The sequence below is a fragment of the Thermobia domestica genome, chromosome 6 (assembly GCF_964235325.1).
Source record: "Thermobia domestica chromosome 6, izTheDome1.hap1.1, whole genome shotgun sequence".
Classification (NCBI taxonomy): domain Eukaryota; kingdom Metazoa; phylum Arthropoda; class Insecta; order Zygentoma; family Lepismatidae; genus Thermobia; species Thermobia domestica.
In genome coordinates, this window is record NC_137459.1 from 268,179,199 (window position 1) to 268,205,406 (window position 26,208).

At 34.4% G+C, this 26,208-nt stretch overlaps 1 protein-coding gene across 1 annotated transcript in view; it reads right to left on the reverse strand.

Moving 5' to 3' along the window:
- The window catches only part of LOC145687543 (cell adhesion molecule Dscam2-like), a 1,184,503-nt gene that overhangs the window by 792,682 nt on the left and 365,613 nt on the right, over positions 1–26,208 (reverse strand). Inside the window, exon 3 of the mRNA XM_081761007.1 lies at positions 7,580–7,741. Within this exon, the coding sequence (XP_081617133.1) occupies positions 7,580–7,741 (162 nt within the window). The remainder of the gene's footprint in view (positions 1–7,579; positions 7,742–26,208) is intronic.

Below are 26,208 nucleotides of genomic sequence, written 5' to 3' on the forward strand. Positions count from 1 at the left end.
AATCAACAACGTTTCTAAAATGTTGTTGATGCGTAAATAGGAAAGGAAAGAAACATTCTGATTTAAAGTTAAGAAATTAAAATATTATGTACGAAATGAAAAAGGATAAAGTAGGGTTTATTACTTAAAAGTAATGAATTTTCTCAAATAAAAAGGTGCCGGTACTCAGCGTGAATTTGTAATTACAACAACTTTGTCATTTTGCAGTTGGTATCAAAAGAAAGATAGGTAGAGATCATATCGAACGATACGTTAAAAATGTTAATCTCAAGGACTTAAGAATGCACATACACTTGAGTTCGATTCCCGGAGGGAACTCATTTGGTTCTGATTCCACGTTAACTTGTAGGTTCACGTATCATACAGCCTCGCTGCTGAAAGATACGCTAACTCAATTCATATCTAAGTGCAATCATTAATGCCCGTATTTTCTAGGTTAAACCGTGAAGGAAATGATCCTACTATCATGATAAGTAACAGCAGAAAGGCTGTTCATACAAGCAGAGATGGCCAAAATGAAATTGCTGTAAGATTTATCTGAGAGACACCTGAGAGAAAGAATCCTTTCACATTTGCTGGAATATATTGCAGATAAGCCCAAAGTGATTTAGTTAATCAGCCGCACTTTATTTTACGGAAATCACGAGCTGATCATCTACATTTAGATGGAATTTGCGTGTTAATTTTCGAATTTCTGCTTCACCAAATGTTAGCTAGGAATTTTCTGGTCAGTACTTGACATTTAAAATTTTAGCATATGGGATAAAATCAATATCGTCTCCTTCAAAAAGACACCTTCAACAGAATCTTTCATATTTGTATGACAAAAGTTATAGTAGTATTAATAGCGACTAGAGAAATCGCATTTGTTTGAAAACTTCAAGAAATGTACTGATACTACCCACCCACCACAACAGAAGAGGACTGCATAAAATAACGATAAACATTAGAGGGTTAAGGAAAATTGCTAATATTATATTAAAAAAAAAAAAAAACATGAATAGCCTAAATATAAGATACGTGAACTAATATGAGTTCGATTTGCCTAAAGTCACATGATCTGCAAACAAAACTCACATTATACTGTATATGAGAAAGTGTTAAGTATAAGTATTAGGAACTTGAAATAAACTCCGTTGTAATACAAAATTATAATCAAAACTAGGTTTTAAATAGTCAGAAGTGTACCCTTTAAATGTACTTTATTTTTTATATTAGTTTTATGGTAATTAGCTTTCCAACATATATTTCTACATAATTAACCGTTGTTATGGAGAAAACGGAAACCTGAGCAGTTATTGATGGCAGCTTAGTTTGTAAACAATTTGTTTCGTAAATCTAAGTTCTAGGCAAAAAAGCACGTGTTTAGTGATCATTTCTCAAACACTGTCATTCAAAATTTAAGTGAAAGTAAAAGCAAGCTGATTTTTCTCACGCCTCCAGTTGGTATTACATGATGCTTCCTTAACTATGGTTCTTCGACTTTAATTCTGTTGTAGTATTAGAAGGAAAAGTAACATTTTTTTTCGAATCAAAACTCTTTGCCACTTTCTTTTTTTATATATATATATAGAATTATACAATCAAGTTTCCAAGGGATTACCTACAAAGCTTGTGGAGCCGTCTACCGATTTTTTCCACGAACAATATTGTATCATTAGGTCAAGTTAGTAGCACTGATCCAATTAATAAGGCATGGTACCAAAACTGTGGCTTTAATTGCACGACTGATTCTAACTCAACGGTCTCTCATAATCCTAGTTTGTTAATTTCAGAAAATGAGAGCTATGTATTTTACCCTCTCAGTGCGGTTCACTACAATGCGTTCTTCACAATCTATTGCAAAGAAAGTTCCACAATTACACAGAAACATTATTTTGTTCCTAGCCTCACCCCAATCCAATTAAAGTTTTAGGTATTGGTTTAAGTAATGCGGTGAAATGAACAAGCTGTTGCAAGTGTTTCTCTGCAATTGTTTCGTGTTCTGTGAATGCAAATCAAAATAACGAGGTATATTATTGTTATCGGCAAAACCATGTTTACATATTAATATGTTTCTTTCTAGTTAAATTGGCGAAGCCGCTGTACTGGTATTAGCTCGTGTTCTTTCATTTCACAAAGCTTGAAACGGGGTATAATTGATCAGTGGTAGAGCAATTATATGCGATACGAAAGGTTTTTGATTCGATCACAGAACACATAATGCTGTGATGAACAATGTCTTGTTCGTGGATTTCCTTGCAATTATTTTTCCCCTATATGTTCATTCCATCAATTTTCCCATGATTATTTAATTTTATAGAACACTTTTATTATCATAAAGAGCGGAACTAGGAGAAGTTAAATTAAAAATTCCATTTTCACTTTTAACTTTGGTGTGGAAAAGCTGTAAATTTTACATAATCCAGTGAAGAGTATCTGAATATTTAATTATGTAATTCATTCGCTTTAACTTTATCCTGGGATCACGTTTTATTGAGACCAATCAGTGCAGTAATATTAAGCCAATTGTAAAAACAATGCGCTGCTGAAACGGTCGAAATTACATATGTATATATGCATTTATACAGGGCGTTTCGAAACAACACAGAAAACGTTTGTGAAATGATTCCTAACACAAAGCTATAGGGCAACGTAGGAGCACAAATGCATACTTTCTGAGTTACAGGCTGCCGAAAAAATGAGAAAATGAACTTTAAAAGGTCCATAGCTCCAATACCATGAGACCTATTGTAGTCGGGTCGAGACTTCACTCAGAAACTAGTATGTGTCCTATCCAAATATCCATGTTTCAAAAACCTGCGGTACTGCCGCAACAATTTTTATAGAAGCAGTTGGTGAGTACTTCAAATGATATGCCTGTAGCCGAACTCATTCTATAAAAATGTTGCGTGAGTACCTTAGGATTCTGAAACATGGATTCTGGATAGCGCACATACTAGTTCCTAAGTGAAGTCTTGACCCGACTACAGTAGGTCCCATAGTTTTAAAACTATGGACCTTTAAGTTTTTTTTTTTTTTTCATGTTTTCCGCAGCCTATAACTCCGAAAGGAAGCATTTGTGCACCCAGGTTGGTCTATACTTTTTTGTCTTATTTTGGTGTCAGGAATCACCTCCCAAACGTTGTCGGTGTTGTTTTAAAACACCTTATATAAATACATATATAAATATGTAATTTCGACCGTTTCAGCAGCGCATTGTTTTCACAATTGGCTTAATATTGAAATGAGGTGTGGCATAGAATGCTGTGCATATCATGGACTGAAAGGAAAGGGAGTGAAAACGTACTAAAGGAAGCTAATGAAGGACAACAGATCATGAAGATAAATACGAAAAAGAAAAAAAAAAACAATAACATGCTTAGCCATATTCGGCACTCCCACTGGATCACCGAGTAGATAGAGGGAAAGGCAGAAGGAAAACCAGGAAGAGGAAGACCAAGGATCTAGATGAGGTTACGAAGAAGATGCGTTATCAAAGTATAAAACAGCTCTCTCAAGGAAGAGAGAAAATTAAAATTTCCATGTTGCCCACCAATCTGTGGCTGAGGACAGAAAGAATATATACATGTAATTCGGAGATCTTCAACAGAATATTTGGAAAATGTTATTACCAACGAATAAGAATAATTCTTAAGCTATTATTAGCTTAAGCTTAAGCTTAAGTTATTATTATAAAAATCAGTTGAATTGAGTTGATTTTGAGTTTAACGCCCCGTTGAACAGCGAGGCTATATAAGACGTGGGTCTACTGATTAACGTGGAATCCGAACCACATGAGCTCCCGCCGAGAATCGAACCCGGGTTTCCCACGCCAAAGTATAAATGTCAGATTTTATTTCCAAACATAGTTACCCTGAAACATATCCTTATAAGTGGAGGTTGATTGACTCCCTTCCTCTGAATTCAAGTCAACACCAAGTAATAAGCCATATTGGAAACACTCAAGGAAAACACATATTTATGATTCTTTTTTAAAGGAAAGTTACAGTTAAACGTGTTTCCTAAGGTTAAAGCATCTGACTAATTTAAACCACGAGAAGTATTGGCAAGTGCTAACTCTTGAAGAAAAAAAAATTAAGTGAATAAAACAAAAATCAACACTAAAAAAAAATAAGATGTTTATGTTCGAAAGTTAATAAAAAGTGATAGTCAATAAAATCAGTATTGCCTTTAGTTTAGAAATGTCGTGGAAATAATAATAATAATAATAATAATAATAATAGTAGTAGTAGTATTAGTAGTAGTAGTAGTAGTAGTAGTAGTAGTAGTAGTAGTAATAAATCGTATTAGTAGCTTCTAACAAGGAACCCCTTGAGTCTGAGGTCGCAAGTGCAAACTCTAGTAAAGCTCATTTGAAAATGTAATGTGAACAATGATGACATGAAAAATATTAGCTGCTAATGACTCACCATGCGCATGAGGACGGCGACAGAAAATATGTTTCTGGGAGTTGCAGAGATCAACCTTTAATGTTATGTATGTATTACAATTCACAAAATGGACATCGTCCACATTCATGAAATGTTCAAAGTAAACCTAACTTGCACTATGAACACCGAATGGAAAATGACGCGCCACACTGATCGCAAACGTTCACACCATCAATATCGATGGGAAACTCCTCTGCAGTTACAAACCGTTCAGGACGTTCAGCTAGGTATCCACTCTTAAAGAATACATATAAAAACAGATTGGTATAACAAGGAGATGAGAACTGATGGAATGTGATGACACCTGTTACACCAATATGATATATATGCACCAAGTGAACTTTGTGGTGGACAAACACCGTGTGCGTGGGTTTTCTCGGGGTTCTCCTGTTTCCTCCCACTTTCTTCATTCCACCATTTCATTCATTTCTTATAATCACCGTCTCCTTTAGCCTAACCGGCATAACCGTGGGACGTAAAACTCGAAGATTTCATTTCATTTCATTTACACATAGCCCTGAAAAAAATGGAGACATAGATGGGAGGAAAATCTCTTTCTCAGTTTTAGATTTAATTAAGTAGTTTTCAATTACTCGATTAAAAATGAATTCATTCTTTCCCAAAAATGACCAATTGTCAATGTTTACAATATAGTAGTGTAAGGTATTTGGCGAAAGAAAACAACCCAAAACAAGTGCTACGTTTAATAAGTATTAAATAATTTTATGCAAATTGATTGTGAAATAAATATTTCAACATTTGGCATGCAAATTTACCCTTGTTCTCGAACAATTTTAATCTTAGTAGTGGTGAGTTTAGAAAAAAATAAGTCATACTGCATCTAAACAAACTATTTTAAAGACATCTCATGCAAATCTGATAAATTTATGAGTCATGTGGTTTAAAACATGTTTGTTTTTCAAGATGGGCGAATTGCCCTTGATATCTGACTATATTCAACTCTAAGCATCAGGAATAAATGTTCAGTCCCAACCAAAGGATACTCCAAGTTTCAGCAAAGTCGGAGGATGTCTATAGAACTATTGTTGGAATTATTTTGGTGAATTCAGTCCTTGCTCTTAACTGCTATCAAGCAATAAAAATCGTTTGGAGACCTGAAATAAAATGTATATAATATATTGAACCAAAACTTATATATATATATATATATATGTATATATATATATATATATATATATATATATATATATATATATATATATATATATATATATATATATATATATATATTTTACCGATGTTTCCTAAAACTCTTATAATTCACAGAAAAGATACAGCTGAAGATTTAATACATATTACAGGAATCCACACGCGCTTTGAACATCACGTGCTGGCTATAAATAACTTTAGATGACAACCACAAATAAAACTATATTTAACAATCGTCAAATAAGGAAGATCAACGAAGGCAGTCGACATTCTAGGACAAAAGAAGCCACAACACTGTAGAAGGCATCCATCTTGTCCAGCTGATCATGCCTCCACTCTATATCACGCCTGGTATTTGAGTTCTATCCTCCTCTGTAGGACACTCGGTCTCTGAGTGAGAGGTAGCTACAAACACTACTTCGCCAGAAGATCCTTGGATCCTGTCATCCTAAAACCCTCGGTCTCTGAGTGACTACAAACTCACCAACAAACTACCAAATATCTAAGAAGAGCTTAATGTTTCCCTGGTAAATACATAGGGAAATAGACCTATGAAGTTGTTAAATAAGATGAAGAAGAATAAGGAAATAAATAGAGAACTGTAATTATTTTTAACTGTACCTAGCAGAAAATTTTATTAAAAAAAGGTAATTGAGAAAGTACAAAATTCACGTGTACAACTTTAGCTCCAAAGTTCTTTAATTAGTTCTTTAGTTCCATTCATTTCGGAATATTTAATTAGCTCTTTAGTTCCATTCATGTCGGAATATAAATGGATTTAAAATCTGCTAGAAGCAAAGTCGCTCTTCATTCGCACCTGATCTTAACTACAAGCAATGAGAGCATTTTGTAAAGTTAAAATAAAATATACATTTTATTGCATACAAATCGAAAACATTTAACGCAGATTATTTGAATATACTATTGAAATTGAAAATGAACTTTAACAAGTCTTAGTTCAAAGGTGTTGGGGATTACGTTGAACACAATGACCCTACAAAATGTTTTCTAACAAGTAGAAAAAATAAGCATTCTTTAATCTGTATTGTTTGTTTACTGCATTTCTATATACAAGTGAACTTCTCTTTGTTATCATCCGGTAAAACAACTAATTATCATAACATAATTACTTCTCTCTTGATTGAAAATTGAAACAAGAAAGTGAAACTACAAAAGATACGTCATCACTTTGTAGAAGAGGACGCAGAGAAAAAGCGCATAGAGGTTATAGATATTATAGATATTATACGTTATTGAAAAGCAATACATGTTGAAGTATACAGAAATTCGTTTTATAATGAAAAAAATGAAATGAAATCTTTGAGTTTTACGTCCCACGCTTATGCCGGTTAGGCTAAAGGAGACGGTGATTATGAGAAATGAATGAAATAAGAGGGAGGAAACGGGACAACCCCGAGAAAAACCCACGCACACGGTGTTTGTACACCACAAAGTTCACTTGGCGGGGGCTGGGATCGAACCCGGGACCCCAAGCACCAGAGGTGAACGCTCTACCACTGATCCACCGCGGCCCCCTCGTTTTATAATGCATTGTGAAAAAAAATATGTACTTTAGGTATTATACAATATACTATTGAATGTATCATGCGATATTCCTTCGTTATGCAAATCGCGTGAGCAATTTTCAAGGGTTATTCGTTTGCTTTCTAGGATTATATGTTTTTTAGTACAAGCTACCAGTTATGTTTTTCAGTTTATTTTCTTTAGATAGAACTTAGTATTTAAATTCAGCTTCATGTGCTTTCGATGCAACTTAAACCATAGTTTCACCTCAAATATTGCTTCAGTGCTAAAATAGGTCCTAACCTTCAACAATCAAACATATAAACAAACAGTATTTTAGGTGTTAATAACTTTGACAACAATATCGATTTGTATAATTTAACAATTATTATTATTATTATTGGTATAATCAAACTAAATAATAATACATAAATAATGAAGAATGTACTTACCTCCGTCATAAGATGGATATATATTAAAACTATCTCCCTGAATCCACGATGTCACTGTTAAGTAGTCTCGAACATAACTCGGAATTTGACACCTGAAAACCGCGGTGTTACCACGTGTCATATAAACATCATGCACGAGAATATCATAGTTTTGAAGCACCACTGAAAAGAAAAATAAATTAAAATATATATTAGTGAAAGCAATAACTGTGCATCACAAATCGAACAATAATTCACTTTATCAATTATAAAAATATGAAACGGATCTTATTTGAGATCGTAGCAATTGAAAAAAGACTAATCAATTTGAAATTATTATTTTATTAGATATACAATTATGGATATACCACTATACTTTTTAAGGGGGGAAGATGAAATTTTCGGGTAAAACTCAATTTAAGGGTACACATCTGTTATCGTGATTTTCATCAGAAGATTTGCTTCTTTCCTGGATATCGTTCCACCTGACCAATTAGTCATACTTGATTTTCCCACGCGAGATGCTACGTGACTCGGATAGGTGCTGACTGCCACGGGTGCTGACTGCCACAGCCAATTATTGGTGCTGACTGCCACGACTGTGACTGATTGCAAATATGAAGGTGCTGACTGCCACGACGGCGTGCTGACTGCCACGAGCCTGGGAGAAACTGTATTTGGAAATAGAGGAATTAATCCCTCATACTAAATTTATGATTATTAATTAATTTAGTAGAGAATAATTAGGGATTAATTTAGTAATCATCACAGCAAATCTATGTGGATTCCTATAAATTACAAAGTTGCCCACTAAGTGTAACGACATACGCTTGGATGTTTATAAAGGGATTGTCTTTTCTGTTATATGTACAATTTGCACATTTCATTGTTTATATTAATTGTTTTATTGTATTATTTAATGGATATGAGTGTCTGAAGCCAGCTGACAAGGGAAGTTTGGGAGAAGCACTCGCCTGCAGAGAAATAAGCATGTCATTTGAATGACCAATTCATGCTGATTACAACAGGTAATAAAACTCCTGTACGTTGAGAACTGTTCGAGATATTCAGCTTAGAAGTTTATATGAGAAAATGAGTGATGATTGTTTCAGTTTGCGTTCTACAAGGCAGGTTACGAACAAATTATAGGCCTATAACTTTTGAATCAATTGTCGAATTTGCTTTTTGCTTTGGTTCTGCGAACTGTTCCCTTGACGGATGCAACGCAATTGCACATATAAAATGTTCGTGGTGCAAGGGAGTCTTTCGCCTGCGTCATTTCTTCATAAAACAGAAGAACAACAGTGATCAATTTTCATCTCTAACCAGTGGCGAAGGGAAGGGGGGCCCGGAGGGGCCGCCCCCCCCAAAGAGGTCCGACAATGTACTTTGGTACTTTGATGTTTGTAATTTTTTATATATTTTTATGTTTATATATTTTTTGTTAGTAATTTTTCAATATGTACCTATAACAGCACTTGCCCCCCCCCCCAAACACACATCCTGGCTACGCTACTGTCTCTAACCTATGATTATTGTGAACAATGCAATGACTAGTTGTATCTAACAAACCCGCTAGTTATTGCGAAACACTTTTTTTTTTCTGTTAGTTCCGATAGCTTTCAATTCGTATGTCAATATTCCTTACTAATTATGTTGAACTTAACACGTATAAATGCGTATATCCTCATTTTCTCATATAAACTTGTATGAAGTTAAATATCTCGAACCGTCCTCAACCGTACAGGAATTTTATTAGGTTGTTGTAATCAGCATGAATTGGGACTTTGAATGGCATGCTTAGTATCTCTGCAGGCGAGTGCTTTATCCTGAACTTCCCTTGTGAGGGACAGCCAGCAGTGCTTTTTTGATGGAACTTTCAAGAGCTGCTCGAAACAACTTGCGCAGCTGTACACAGTTCATGCTGACATAGGGAGTTCAAGTGAGAATACATAAATCGTACCAATTTTGTACGCACCGCTCCCTGACAAAACTGAAGTACACTCATGTTCAAAATTATTGTCCCATATCTATAACTGTCTTCTTGTAAGAATATAATTTGATAATTTTGCAGAGTACTTTTAATACTGATATGTGTATAATCAGGAAGTAATATATTTGTGGTAAATTTCATAGGGAAAGAATTATAAATGCGAAAATCATAATGAGTAAAATAAAATGTAACTAATGGACAAGAAAAATTTATTTTCGTTTTATTGTTCTTATTTACTGCTCTTTTGACATGAAATTTACCACATACTTGTCTTTGCCGATTATACACATACTAACATTATAAAAAATACCCGGAGAATTCGTTATCAAATTCTCAGTGGTAGAGCGTTCACCTCTGGTGCTAGGGGCCCCGGGTTCGATACCAGCCTCAGCCAAGTGAACTTTGTGGTGGACAAACACCGTGTGCGTGGGTTTTCTCGGGATTCTCCCGTTTCCTCCCACTTTCTTCATCCCACCATTTTCATTCATTACTCATCCTCACCGTCTCCTTTAGTCTAACCGGCATAATCGTGGGACGTAAAACTCAAAGCTTTCATTTCATTTTTTTCATTTTTCGTTATCAAATTATATTACTAGAACAACATATTTATAGTCATGCGACAATAATTTTGGACATGAGTGTATATACAGAGACCTTTGCTAGGTGTTCGTCTGAACAACACGATCCTAAGGTTCATCTAGTTTCTTTCATGCTTCTTGGCGTCCGGTAATGTTACTTCTAGCAACTTTCTCTCAGGCTCGTGGCAGTCAGCACGCCATCGTGGCAGTCAGCACCTTGATATTGGCAATCAGCGCCAGTCGTGGCAATCAGCACCAATAATTGGCTGTGGCAGTCAGCACCCGTGGCAGTCAGCACCCCACCCGTGACTCTCCCACCTCAGTTGTCATAGTTGTTGTCAGCGCCAACCCCTAGGCGGTAAGAATTACACAATCTCATTTCAAGGGTATATATTTTAATTAGTTGTCAACTAGTTTACAGGCCAGTCAACATGGACACCTTTGAAAGCATTACAGGCGTACGTAAAACTATCGCCACTTATGGACTGAAACAATTTCTTTTACAATGGCATCTGGTTCAAGCTTTGAAGTTCTGTGGTGCATGCGGAGGCAATAGTAATATTTGTAAAAATGGGAATGGTAAGCTATTTTAGGTCTCTTAACATATATGAGTATTTATGGACAAAACAAAATGAAATAATACCTTTGAGTTTTACGTTCCACGATTATGCCTGCTAGGCTAAAGGAGACGCTGATGGTGAGAAATGAATGAAATTGTGGAATGAAGAAAGTGGGAGGAAATTGGAGAACCCCATGCACAATGTGTTTGTCCACCACAAAGTTCACTTGGCGGGGGCTGGGATCGAACTCAGGACCACAAGCACCAGAGGTGAATGCAATACCATTGTTTTAAAAGTTAACTGACTCACCGAACGTGTCTCAGTAACTTACCTGAACTACTTATTACTTAATTTTAATTGCTTTACTCGACTTTGTTCCAATCACCTAGAACGACAGGGGCACGAACACAGAAACGTCGAGGACAATTAAAATCACAAAAGCTCTCCCACCGGGAATCTAACCCGGACCCTGTACACCAAAGGCGCACGTGCTAGCTATTAGACCAGCGGGAAGATCCTGAGCCATCGCGGATCTTTGAGTATTTATGGAAGTTTGTCATTGTGAAGAAATATGAATTATACAGTATATTTTTCCTAGTGTTATAAATAACGAAGAGCTCGGTTTTAATGTAGAATATTACAAATTATCTTGTATTGTTAAATGGTAATCTCTTTAATATCGAACATTTTTGACACTCATATTGTGCACTAGCATTTGCTATGGATGACATGCTCATAATAGGCATTTACTTTTTAATTATGAACCGAAGATACATTATTTTTTTTCTTTTTTTCGTTTGTTTAAAATGAAATCTAAATGTGATGTTTGGAAAATTGTAAAATTTAAGTACACAATATAAGGTCTTTACACACACACATATATTATATATATATATTCTAATTACGTACTAAGTAAATTTTCCACCATGTTCTTTAAAAATTTGTGACTATGAAAAGTAACAAAATATAAATGTAAAAAGATCACTACTTTTAGAAATCTGCTGTATTTTATTTTTGAATATAACATATTTGTCAATATATTTAATATATGTACACTCATGTCCAAAATTATTGTCGCATGTCTATAAATATGCTGTTGTAGGTATATAATTTGATAAGGAATTCGACCGGTATTTCTTATAAGGTTAGTGTATGTATATACAATCGGCGACGACATGCATGTAGAAAATTTCATATCAAAAGAGCAGTAAATAAGAACAATAAAACGAAAATTAAAATTTTCTTGTCCATTTAGCAACGTTTGTTTCACTCACTCTAATTTTTGTATTTATAATTCTTTTGCTATGAAATTTACCACAAATATACATTTCTCAATTATACACATAGTTTCAGTATTGAAAGTACTCTGCAAAACCATTATCAAATTATATTCTTACAAGAAGACAGTTATAGATATGCGACAATAATTTTGGACATGAATGTACCACTGTATTTATTTAATTTTTCGATAGAAAACTCAAATTTAGAATTATAATAGCAACCAATCAACAGTACTTTTTTAAATAGGTAAAAATAAACTCAGCTACAGATAGGAACTGTAGGAAGAAATCTTCTATTCGACATGGCACTTTGTTTTCGATAGCAAAAGTAAAACTTGACTTGTTTTTTTGAAATTCTACTTTGGTGGTTTCTGCGATACCTAGCCTCGGTAAATACAAGTGAAATGGGTCTCAGTCAAAATACAATTTCAAAACTGTTAAATGAGTTTAGAGAGCTCCTTGCAATGTGGCTGTTTGAAACCAGTGCCAAAATTGGAGGTAAGGGCCCCAAAGTTGAAGTGGACGAGAGCCTTTTTGGCAAACGCAAATACAACAGAGTCCTATAATGTGCACCAAATGAGTTGTTGGAGGAATTGACCAACGAACTAGAAGAACTTTTATGGTGTTGGTGTAAGCAAGAAATGACGCAACGTTAGGAAATGTTATATCAACTAATGTCTTACCCGTCACAATTATAAAAACAGGTTGCTGGAGAGGATTTAGCAGATATATCTGCTTTAGGATACCAGCATGATACAGTAAATCACAGCATTAATTTTGTTGATCCGAATGACAATACAACATATACATCAATGATTGAATTTTATTGGGCGAGAGTAAAACGAGACATTCGACGATTCATAGGGAGGATGTGTATCAGAAGAACTGAATCATATTTAACAGAATATGTATGGCGCAGTAGACTTCACACCACTTACGTGCCATGCAGTACTTCTATCCACAGTAAAGTTATGAAGTAAATGAAACAAAATAATGACAAGGAATTTTACAACTCCTCACCCCAAAAGAGGATACGATATAAAGGATCTGAGTTGTTTTACCATTATCATATACAGACAAGAAGATATAAGATGTTTTCGCAACTTTTAAACACGCCAATGGAAAAACTGTTTCTAGTTTGGTAGAAACAATTGAGTCATAATCAGTCCTAAGCTTGAATAAAGTGTGAAGGGAAGTTACAATAAGAAGATAATTGGGTTCTGAATTTGTATTTCCTATGCGCATGCATCTATGTTATCTAATAATAAGTAACCTTAAATTCAAGTAACCTAAGTAACTTTTTATTCATTAAAAAATAAAGTGATTTCTGTGATTTCAAATATATGTAGTAGCCAGAGTAAATTTTGGAATTTAAATACAAACATTAAACATACACTTTAGCCTCATCGACCAATATTGAGAAATTCGCAAAGAAGGCTCTTTCTGAATTCCCATTATATTTCACAAACGTTTTTACCGTAAAATTATCGAAGTTAAAATGTTATTGTGCGATCACATGCATAATAACATTTCAAAAGTTCACGATTATTACTGGAAATTAATGCTGACACCCATTCCGAATATTTTAAAAGCACGTAGTTTGTGATGTACTGAAATTGCATTCCTTATTGATATTATGAAACGTTGTAAATAATTGTAAAATTCCGTAACTGTTCTCGAAATATATATGCATAGCATAGCAACCAAAGAGAGTTTTGTAAATTTAACTAAAAGCCAAAAATAAGCCTTTTGAAAATAGCTCTTATTTAACACAAACAATTTGCTGAGCAAAATAATATAGCACATTTAAAAAAAAAAACAAAAAAACTACATATTATCATGATAGTGTCTGATGAAGCCAAAGTGTTAGTTGGCGAATCTGTAACACTATGTAGTTATTTAATGTGAATATATTGTTTCGCTCAGCAAATAGTTTGTTTGTGTTAAGTATATACAACGCAAAGCTTCTACTTATGGAAAATATTACAACTCTTATTTGTAAAATAATATATTTTTTTAATGATCACTTTGGGTTGTCGCAATTGTCTGTCCGAGTAGCGTAATAAAAATTCAGCCTATGCATAGCCTTACATGCATAAAAGAAGCTTAGCGAGATGAGTTTAGGGGGCACCGCGAATTCTACTTCGCCCCGGGGACCGAAATATCCAGCTAAGGCTCTGATAATAAATAAAAATAACAATAAAGCCGCTATATGAACTGCCCAGTACTTGGTTAATTTGTGCTTATGTCCTTAGCAGCGTGGCTACGTAAGACGAAACATAGCCTACATAAAATTGAATCTTTTTGAAAATTAAATCCTTAACGTTCCACAATTATGCAATTTTTTTGATCCCTGGCGAAGTAAACTTGTAGTGCACAATATCGTGCCGGTGTGTTTTCTTACGGTGCTCCTACTTCCTCGCACATTCATCATCATTCATTTGTCTTAATCATGCGTCTCTTTTAGTTTAAAGAGCATAATCGAAGAATGTTATGTTTCATTTCATCTTCAATCATGCACTTTGTTCTACGGGAGATGGATGAGGACAGACTATTACAAACAAACCGATAAATTTAATATGCAGGAAGAAACGGGATAAATTTGAGAAAAAAAAAACTACAAGCATGATGTTGTCTGCATGACCTTTTATTGAATCAGTGCACTATCATTCAACCGTCTTGCCTCCAGAAGTGCGACCAGAACCACAGCTGTGCGTTCAATAGATGCCTAGCGAGGATCGAGCTCTGGACTTCGTGTACCAGAGGGACATATTCTTGCCAGTAAACTAGAGAAGAAAACCATAGTACTTATACATAAAATGTGGTAGATGAGATTGGTTTCTTTCTCAATCTTATACATAATGAAAAAGCTATGCTTAACAATTTGAGAATAACATTATAAAGCTCTTAGGGTAAATCATAAAAACGATACCAGCAACGAAAGTTGTTTTTTTCTTTGACTATAAAAATGATAATATGCAACGTTCTTAAATATGATTTTCTTTATACAAATACATATCAGGTCATTCATAACAAGTGAGTATCTGGGACTCCCTTTTTCATTTCTTCACGCTTAAGCGGTTCTCTTTAATTTTCAGTGTAGAATGAAAGTAGGGATCGAACAACGATACAAAAGGATTTCTACAAGAAATGGAAGTAGATGAGTGGCTCCCCTATTTACATTTCTATAGAAATTATAATACGTTCCTAAGGAGAAATATTCTGTTTCCTGATAAGCCAAATATATAAAAAAAAAGTAATGATGATAAAAAATAAAAATAAAGAAATGCGAATCTGCCATGCAGCGAACTATAAGTAAGAAGATGAGAAATCTCAGATAGCTTTGTACATCTAAAAATGCAATGCCATTATCACTGTTTATTTAGACCTTCTCGTATTCTGTCAATACAACTTTTAAAAATCAAAGCCATTTCCTCGGAAGTTGGTGTGTCAACACAGATAACATCGCTGACTTGGTTTTGTTTGGAGATGAAGAATATGAACCAGGCTTTCGATTCTGCCAGCGTCTTTTGTAGCTGTTACCAACATTTTCACTTTTTCCCTTGATATTTCCTTTTTCCATTTTTTTTTTTTTTTTTTACAAATAATTCCATACAAGGTTTATGGATAATAAATAATTTCTTGCTCTAAATTTATTATGGAATTAGGGTGAGTGAGTTAAATCGATAACCGTCCACAATTACTCAACAATATATGTCAATTTCTATAAAAGTATGATTCAAGATACTTCGTTTTCTAAATAAATATAAAAAATATACATAAATGCTATCGCTTAGGATTTATTATTTAAACATTATTAGAAAACTAAATTAAAAGTATGGTCCAACGTACTACATTTTCTTGCTCTTGATTTTTTTAAAATTATATAATGAAACATACAATATTGTAAAATTATTAACACAATGTTATTCATAAAATTTGAAGGAAATCACCTCAATTTTTTTATTTTTTATTTTTTTATTTTTTAGAAAATGTCTATTTTAAATTAATCTTCCAAATTTTTGCATTAAAAATTATATTTTGTTCTAGGTTTATTAATAAAACATTTGTTTATGAAATATGAACCAAATAACTAATTCTCTCAAGTTTTTTTTTTTTTTTTTTTTTGACAAAGTATCCAAAGGTGGTGAAAATGGTTGCTCGACCATCTCCGAAAATTATAGAAATTGGAGTGTGACTAACCTTGTGTATGGTTAGGTCAATGACACTATTCACGTTGTCATATGTACAAGTGTTCCTGAATGGCGGCCATCTTTCTTGTCGGTGGGGTGCATTTGCAAGCATTTACGAAAACAGCAGTTGCTCAGAATGTTTCATTAAACGAACATAAAACAAAAACAAATCTTTACAGGAAAGACTGAGGTACTTGGAGAATATAAACTTTTGCTTCTAAGTAAATATGCATGGTTGCAAACCAATACATGAAGTCACCAGAAAACTACAGAACATAACACATTTAAAGAGGCTGTATTATGAAATGGCATAAAGTGGGGGGTTCATAAGTTTTGTGCTGAATGTTATTGCATGTAAAGATCCTGTAGAAATATCCACAGCTACGATACTACTGACACCGTAAATTTATAGGTGTCCTAAAATTAAAATTTGTGATGTTGATGCTATTTCTGAGGTGTATTATCTCAGGAGAGCAAAATGCTAAAAATCGCTGCCTAGGTCACAAAGTAGTTCTGTATGTGTATAAACTATTGCAAGAAAATTATGACTGATATTACAACGATAAAAAATGAGACATGGTAAAAACGCAAAAGAAAGCACGTGCGTGACGATGGTCGCAGCCCGGAAAAAAATAAATGTTTGGATATTTTTTCAGACTAGAACTCAGAAACTACGCATGGTGCAGCAATGAGGCCCGCTTTGGTTTGTGTTCAGTTGTGCAAAAGCTTGCGTGTAGCGTTTGCTTCATCTTTCTAGCTCCATGATAATTGCCACGCATATATCGTCGCATTAACTCCAGAGGAAGGTAACTCCAAAAATATGGTGTTCGTTTTCTTCACGTTTGGACTAATTTTGAAAGCCCCACTTGGTGTAAATGGAACGTAACGCCATATGTTCTCCTTGTCGATCATCTGCTGTAATGCAGCTTAATTACCATCTTATTGAAACCACATCTTTCTAAGAAAATAATATTTTTGTTCTCTCGCCTGTAAACCTACGAAAATGGAGTTACGTTATTCTGGTTCTCATGCGATGATATGAAAGGGAGTTAGCTCCTTCTTGCATCCACGACACCTATCGTCGAACTGTACCACGGTGTTAATGCACTTAATGTATCAGCAAAGTGTTACTGAAATCCAATCCCAGTTTCGGAAGTTATGTTCACAAGATTGCGTTACATCTATCCTAACCGTAACTAGGGCCTATATATAAAACTATATGAAGTGACCTAAAATGAATACTTCCGTTTGACGTGGAAAGTTGAGATTTAGCATGATTGTAGCTTTCAGGTACTGACTCACACGAAAATTGCAAAAAGCTAATATTTTTCATTTGTAGGGGGCCTAAGGTGGATGAATAAATTCTCCAAGTTATTTGAATGGGCCCTTTTTTGGACTTATAATCTCATATTTCAGATACTTTGAATTGGAATAAAAACATGAAATTCGATATGCGTGTACGTTTTTGTTAGCACTACCTAAGTAAGTCGTCACAAATAAACATTTTCAAGCATAGAGAGGTTTTATGGAGAACTGAAAAATCTTCCCAATGTTATTTATATGGGACGTCTTCTACACCCCAAAATTTTTAGACCCTTTCAGCATGATCAGAATGATTAAATTTGGCATAATTGTAGACTTACCGAAATAACCCACAAAAAATTGCTAACAATGAATATATTTAGTTTTTAAGGGGTCTAAAGTTGGGATGAATTTATTGCTATATTATTTAAATGGGTGTTTTCTTGGGATGCAAAATCTTCTCTTTTAGATAGTTGAAATACGAAGAGAAACTTGAAATTTTGTAGAATTGTATGTTTTGAAAGATCCGAGGCCGTAGGTCGAGCAAACTTGGTGGTCCGGGGGCGGAGCCCCTAGCTAGCCAAAGAGAACTCTAAATTATATAACGCAACCGTGTGAACATATTAACTTTAACTGGGATTGGATTTCAATGACACTTTGCTGCTACATTAAGTGTCTTAATACCGTGGTTCAGTTCGACGATGGGTGTCATGGGTGCAAGAGCAGAAAACCCCCTAACCATATATCCGTAGCAATTATCATGGAGCTAGTAAGATAGAACAAACGCCACTCATAAGGTTTTGCACAACATACACACACACACACAAAAAAAAAAATCGGGCCTGATTGCAGCACCACGCGTAATTTTTGAGATCTAGCATGAAAAATACCCAAACATTCATTTTTTCCTAGCTACGTTCATTGTCACATACGTGCTTTTTTTTGCGGTTTTACCATGTCCTCACTTTTTTCTTCATGTAATATCAGTCATGACTTTTTCTGCAATAGTTTATACACATATAGAACTAGTTTGTGGCCTAAGCAGCAATTTCTAGCACTTTGCCCTCTAATTTCTAGCCCCTAATTGCTAGTTTGTTATTCAGAATTTCGGCTGGACTTAATTATAAACAATAACTCACGTTTGACGCAACAGATCTTTCGTCATAGAGCTCGATCTTATAATAAAGTACTTGCTGAAACACGCAACCTCCCTTAGCAATTTTCTTGATTCGGACTCGTGGGTTATTTTGGTCTTTTCTTTCTTTATTTATTTCACCTAATTTACCATAAATATAGATTGTTGTTAAACCTATATGTTTCTTGGAGCAGTAAGAATTTCTAAACGACTTGCACGTTTCTTATATTATACGAATATAGTTTGTTACCTTTAGTATTGACGAAAGTGGCTCACATGATATCTCCAATATAATTCTGAAATGTGTGATATTATATATATATATATATATATATATATATATATATATATATATATATATATATATATATATATATATATACGAAGACAAAGTGTTTTTGTAAGCATGCTACCCCTCGGATTTAGGCAACTAAGCTTCGCAAATGTACCAGGTGGTACATATATATACTTCATCTAATGCTTTAAGGCCATAGTTTGTCCTTTATTGAACATAGGCTACCAAATTCCTTTCCGACACTTATTGGAAAACAAATTTTTCAAATATGTTCTTCCTAAAATACTAAAATTCTTAAGTTACAGAAGGAATTTCATAGTTCTCAAGATTATGAGGTACTCACGAATGCATATGAAAAAGACATTCATAAACTTAAAACTTATTGAGTATTTATTTCTTTTACACGAATTAAATAATATAAAGAACTTCATGTTCTTGGAAATACATGGTTTTATATGATCAGGAAATGCCTTCAGTAAATAAAGTCAAATAAATAAATAGTTAAAAACATCAGATACGTTTCATCTTTGAACTTAGTACTTTTTTAAGTAGTTACTTTTCTTTGGTGTATTATTCATTAATAAATTTAGAGAGAAATTACATATTTGCAGTAGCATACACATATGCACCGCTGTTGTAATTTTGATAAAATAAACATATTTCAATCATTCCTATTTAAATAAAACTAGGTAAAATAATTTATGAACTAGCTATTTATTCAATATCATTTTAATCGCTTTTACGATACTGAATAACATTTTATATGCGCTTGCAAGTAAATGTCATTTTCCAAAAATCCGGGATCCATGAACTGCGCATATATTTAAATAGAGAGAATCAGAAAGGACTACAGGGAGAGTCTGCCCGAAAGACTGGAAAGCAAAGGGATATGGAGGAGATCTCTAAACCCGTCGCCGGAAAACAGATCAGAGAAGTAGAAAGATATAGAGTGATAGGTGCAGTAGGGTACAGGGCAGAAAACGATAGGATATGTGCAGTTTACGCATGTATGTCAATGAACATGTGTATCTCGTCTTCTTTTCTGGTCATCTCTTTGGTGACCTGTCTCACGCTCTCCGCGCCTGTCCGCCAGATCATTTCACTTCTCTCTCCTCCCTTTCTCCTTCATTTACCTGAAAAAGGTATTCCTTTATGTATGAATTTTTGTCCTTGTATCTCTCTCTCACTCCTATTGAAACTCTGGAATACTACTCGTTTATCTCATTTCTGGTGGCTATACTGGTTTAATCCAGCCTCTGGATGATCATTTTATCGAACTGTACAGTCAGCGACAAAACTTGTTTCCGATTCGTAGAATATATTTTGGGAATAACGGTGGTATGGCTGGAACGTACCGAAAATTACATTATTTTTAATTTACTAGAAACTTTACTCAACTTGTCCTTTCATTCTGAAGTTAGTTACGAAACTAATTTCAGCAAACAAACAAAACTTTTTATCGTTAACTGTCATTCATCGTACACATCACTGATATAGTTCTTTTGGAGTCGAAGGAACACATCTGACTCCGTGACAAGCTTTTACGGCTTCAGTCGTTAACTTTGGACCCAATTTTTGCACTATGTTTTAGGAACATGATACGTTTAGCTGTTTACAAACCTGGGTACATGGTCGAGGCTCCTGGACATTGGATTTTACCGCATGACTTCTGTTTTCACCCTATAGGGAACGGCAAGAACACAAGTAAGAGATATCGAGAAGCGATTTTTTTTTTTTTGGCGATCAACTTAACGTCTCAAGAATAGGCTTCATCTCTTCTGTTAAGGATCTTCACTAAAGCGAAATTAAACTACCGCTAATTTTAGAATTTTTCTGCAATATCTTCAAAACAAATAAAAATATTGGAAAAGCAGAAACGTAGTGAACTAGACAATACGATTTTGCATGTGAAACCGTTATCATAAGTCACATATCTGTTTTTCGTATACCGCTATTTACAGAACCCGCAAAAAATGCTAAATCTATCTTTAGTTACAAATCGAAAACAGATAGGTGAGTTGTGATAACGGTATCACATGCAAAATCGTATTGTCTAGGTCACTACGTTTCTGCTTTTCCAATATTTTTATTTGTTTTGAAGATAGTGCAGAAAAACTCTATAATTAGCGGTAATTTAATTTCGCTGTAGTGAAGACCCTTAACTCTTTATTCAAACCAGAAGTGGTTGAAATTAGTCATTTCCGATTTCAACATCTCTTGCTTTCAAAATTTCTTCGCTGTATAACAAAAAAAATGGTAATAGGAAAATACAAACTTTTTTTTTTCTACTTTGTTTCTTTTTTTCCCTTTCTTTGGTTTCCTTGAAAATCGATTCAGTGCCTAAAGGGAACATGTCACAATCCGCAATACTCTAAAATCGGAAGTGATTTAAATTTACTACTACTTCCGGTCTCAATGCGGATTTCCATAGAGTGAAAACAGTAAAATATATCAAGAAACACTTCTTTTGTATTAGGCTCAGCGTCGGAAGAATGGGTTCCACATCCTAGAGTAACGCTCTATTCCAACCGGAAGTGGTAGAAATCAACTATTTTTGTTTTCTACGTTTATCCATAGAATAGAAACGATAACAGAAAGCGATTTTTTTAATTTTTATTTTTAGTTTTATTTATTTATTTATTTTTTGCAACCGGTTCATGCTTCAAGAGAACATAACAACACTACCTGCAACACTCTACTGAGACCAGAAGTAGTTAAAAATTTACTAGTACTTCCGGAAAAAAATGAAATGAAATCTTTGAATTTTACGTTCCACAGTTATGCCGGCTAGGCTAAAGGAGACGGTGATGATAAGCAGTGAATAAAATGGTGGAATGAAGAAAGTGGGAGGAAACGGGAGAACCCCGAGGAAACCCACAGACACGGTGTTTGTCCACCAAAAGGTTCACTTGGCGGGAGCAGGGTTTGACCCGTAACCCCATTCACCAGAAGTGAACGCTCTACCACTGAGCCACCTTTATTGCAAGCAGAAGTGATCAATTATTACTTCCGATTTCAATGTTAATTTCCATAGAGCAGTAACAGTAAGATATAGCAAGTAATTACTTATTGATATGGATCCAGCGTCCAAAGAACAAGTTTTATCTTTGATATCCTTCATCTATTCAAGTAGTTATTGATGTACTTCTTCAAATTTGCATAGTTTGGAAGTCTATCGTAGTTCTACACTGTGAAACGAAACTCACTTGTTTTATATATACTGTGGATGAAAATATATTAATAACAAATTTGAATAACTTCAGAACTAATATTGATAGAACCATCTGGTTTTATTGTTCGGAAGGAGGAATGAAAAGAATTTTGTGTCCAGCATTGGGATTACTCAACTAACATTAATATTTTTTCTACACTTCCTCGTGTGCCCTCTTCTTTTTTTCTCGGCAAACGTCAAGGTGGTACTCACAACCACCCTGCAGGTGTTGTGTAAGACTTGCGGTAACATGGATATACAAGCATCGATAATTCTTTGTCTTAGATCATTCAAATCTTGAACTTGGTTTGGTACAAAAAAGTATTCACATACCTCCAAGAAACAAAATGTCCAGGGGTCAAGTCGGGTGATCTTAGAGCCCATTGAATAGGAGCTCCCCTTCTAATTCAATTGTTCTTGGAAAAGTTACCTAGAAATTCTCTCACGGAATGGTCAAAATGAGGGGGCACCCGTTTTATTGGAACATGTATCCCTGTGGAGGCAAGGTGCAGCATAATTTTCCAACAATACAAGGTACGTAGCTCTTGTGATTGCATCCTCTTCAAAGAAGAATGGATCTATGACATAATTTTCATGTGGATTTTTATAATCCCATATCATGCATGCAGTTTACCTGACATATGAAAGGTGACTTCATCAGAGAAGGTACTCTTGTAAGGAAATCATTGTTCCCATCAATGTGCGATAATATTTCAATCGCGAATTCATATTTGCAAGGCTTGTCATTAAACTGAAAATTTTGAAAAGTTGTAGCTTGTATACTATTAGATGTAACCTTTCATCACGATATCATGCATAGTCGAATGAGAGATTCGCAGTTGTGTACCCACATGCCTTATAGATTTGCGTGAACTTCGCTGAAAGGCTTCTGGAATCGTCTCCACTTCATCCGTGTTTTTTTTTCCACTGCCTTTCTTCCTCAACAAAGAGACAGTTCCCAGCATTTTTTGTGTCATCTAACAATGCAATGATGGTATGGAGCAATTATGAATCTTTTCGAGCCTTGCGCTCATTTGGGAGAATGTGATTGTCCTGATCACCTCCACCGTCGTCACCTCAACCCAATCTACCCACGTACAAGAATGAAAGTAACACTTGGGCGAAGCAGTCTAAGAACCAGAAAAAAGAAAGAAAGTATATAATTCTTAAAATCAGCCTGAAAGAATATGCATTATGATTTGTAAAAAAAAACTGTAAACATATTTGTAAAATGCAACATGGCCTTCGTCTAATAATAAGAACAAAAAATGGTCTAACTGATCATGAAATCAAAAATGCCTTGTAAATAGTTTATCACTGCCCAATCACCCTTTTACAGACGAGAATGTCCCCTGGGGGTGTTGTCGTCCAAGTTGAGAGCCACTGCGAAATATAACAGACTAATATTCGAACATCAAATACATAGAAATAAGCATGTGTCGTATTTATAATCACTTTCTGTTTCCAACATCTTCCCTGTTTTTTCCACAGAATTTGTAATTTCGCTATATCTAGAGATACAAAGCTGTACTGAAGTTTCCAAATGTGTCACAAGGGAAGATCCAGAAAAAAAAAAAGGTCGCAAATTCGACCTGCTTCAAGATACTGTCAATTTGATGCAATTCATGGATCTCAAAGTGTTTTCTGTTTCTCGAAGCAGTATTTAAACTCTTCAATGTAATGTCTAATTAATGCATCCATGCTTTTTATCGCCTTTTTCTACACCATAAAATGTTTTTCTCTGCGATTTTTCCAATTCGGTGCATAAAAAGAAATCACAGAGACTATTTCCAAGTGGCCTCTCAATTCAAGACATCCATCCACTCGGGGCTGTTTTCGATCAGCCGTAAACATAAACATGTGAGTCTGGAATTTTGCTACAACTCTTTTCATTTGCAATTCCTCGCTCAAAATCCGTAGATAGGAACTTGGCAACATATCAAAGAAATCAACAAGTTCTTCGACGTTTCTCCAAGTAAGGGGGACAAGGTTGGTCTGGAAGTGACAATTAGTGTTCTTCACGAAAGAAGAACTATATTTTTAAATTTGAGACGATACGAAATTCGACAAGATAAGAAAAACAATAATTATCTCGTAGGCAATAAAAGTCACCCAGGCCTGAGATTTCAAACACTGTTTTAGTGTTACGTGATTAATTGTGTAAAAACTAAAAACCACCGTTATCAATAAATATCAGAAAAAAAGAGTGGCAAACTATTGGTTAAAGAAAAATGACTTTGTTAAAATAGAAGAAAACATAGAAATACATGCAAACACTAACGAAACAATAGAAGAACAAACGTTAAAGTTCTTGCAAGAACGTTGGGCCTTTGGAGAAACAGGAAGAAGAGTGTATAACTTAATACTAAATACCAAGACAAACCTATAAATGATACATGTAAGACATACACGCTTTCTGACCGGACACCGGTCCCTACAAAACTTATTTACACAAAATAGGAATAGCTGCAAACATAGAGTGTGAATGTGGAGAAGAAACAACAACTCCGGAACAAATTGTATTAAAATGTACACCAATTCCACATGTGCAAGAGTTGAGAACCTCAGAACAACTTACTATGACAGATATTATAGAGGATGAAAAACCTTTTAAAAACCTAAATAAATTAACTGTAGAAACGAATAAATATCACAAAACTATTTACATCAACTAACAATGAACACAAACTCATTTTACAACACCGGACACATAACGTAAACATCAATTCGAAGTGAAGTGAGTATGGAATGAATGCGCAAGGTGAGTCTGTACGTGAAGACAATGAAAAGTGGAAATTCTAAAATTACTCGTAAGCCAAAATAACGGATCGAATTAAGCAAAGACAAATATGTGAAGTGTTTCCTTGTAAAAACTAAAACTGGATTCAAATTCTGGATTTCCAAAATGGTGCTGGATGGTTGAGGTCGTATTTTCCTTAAGCGAGTTTGTGATTCCTTCCCGAAACAAAGTGCACACCTACAGGTGAATAACTAATATTATAATTACTTAATAAGTAGTTAAATATAGAGTGGAAGCAGAACTTAAATGTTAAACATTTTTTAATGCAGGCGAAAAGCTTCAATATATATATATATATATATATATATATATATATATATATATATATATATATATATATATATAACAATAATCTGACCCTTCATTCTCTATGGAAGCGAAACATGCTCGCTTACTCTGAGGGAAGAACGTAGAACGTGTCCAGTTGGACAGAGACCACAGGTCACTATTTGGTACCAAAATGTTTATCATCCTCTTAGGTATTGATTAACACCATTATCATCACTCTGTGACTTACCGTTCCCAAGATATTGGCAAAACAAAAATAAATCCGATTTCGAGAGATTCAAGAAGCCATATCTCGGAAACCGTAAGTGATAGAAATATCATATTGGTGTTGGTCAATACCTGAGAGAAATGGCGAATATTTTGGTATCAAAGAGTAACCCGTGACTACTGGAAAACTGGCAACCGTTCCCCAGATATTGACCAAATAGTTCGGATTTCGTGAGATTTAAGGAGGCATATCTCGGGAACCGTAAGTCTAGAGAGATGATATTTTGCGAATGTTTCAATTTTGAGACCTCCGTTTTGAGCATGTCTTCGTAAAACAGCACATATATTATAATGTTTTAACAGAACTCTTCAACAAGGCATGTGGGAAAAAATAATACTCAAGGAAATTATAAATGGATATATATATATTACAAGAATTGTTTAATGAGTGTAATAATAAAATACATAGAACAATTGGTATAAACCCTGTAGAAATTACGCGTAATAAGAAAACTTAATTCTTTTTAAGTTCATTCGGGCAATGCTCTTGGAGCATTCTAAAGTGTTTTATTATATTATTATTATTATTATTATTATTATTATTATTATTATTATTATTATTATTATTATTATTACATGTCTTATTCTAAAAGTTAATTTTGCTCTTGTATGAAAAAAATATCAAAACTCTAACATAAGTTACTAACCTGCAGGTGATTCTACAATATCAAAAATAAATGATGACGAAAAAGGGATATCTGTATATGATGATTTAAGTCCATGTCTACTAGCAAGTCAGAAGGACAAA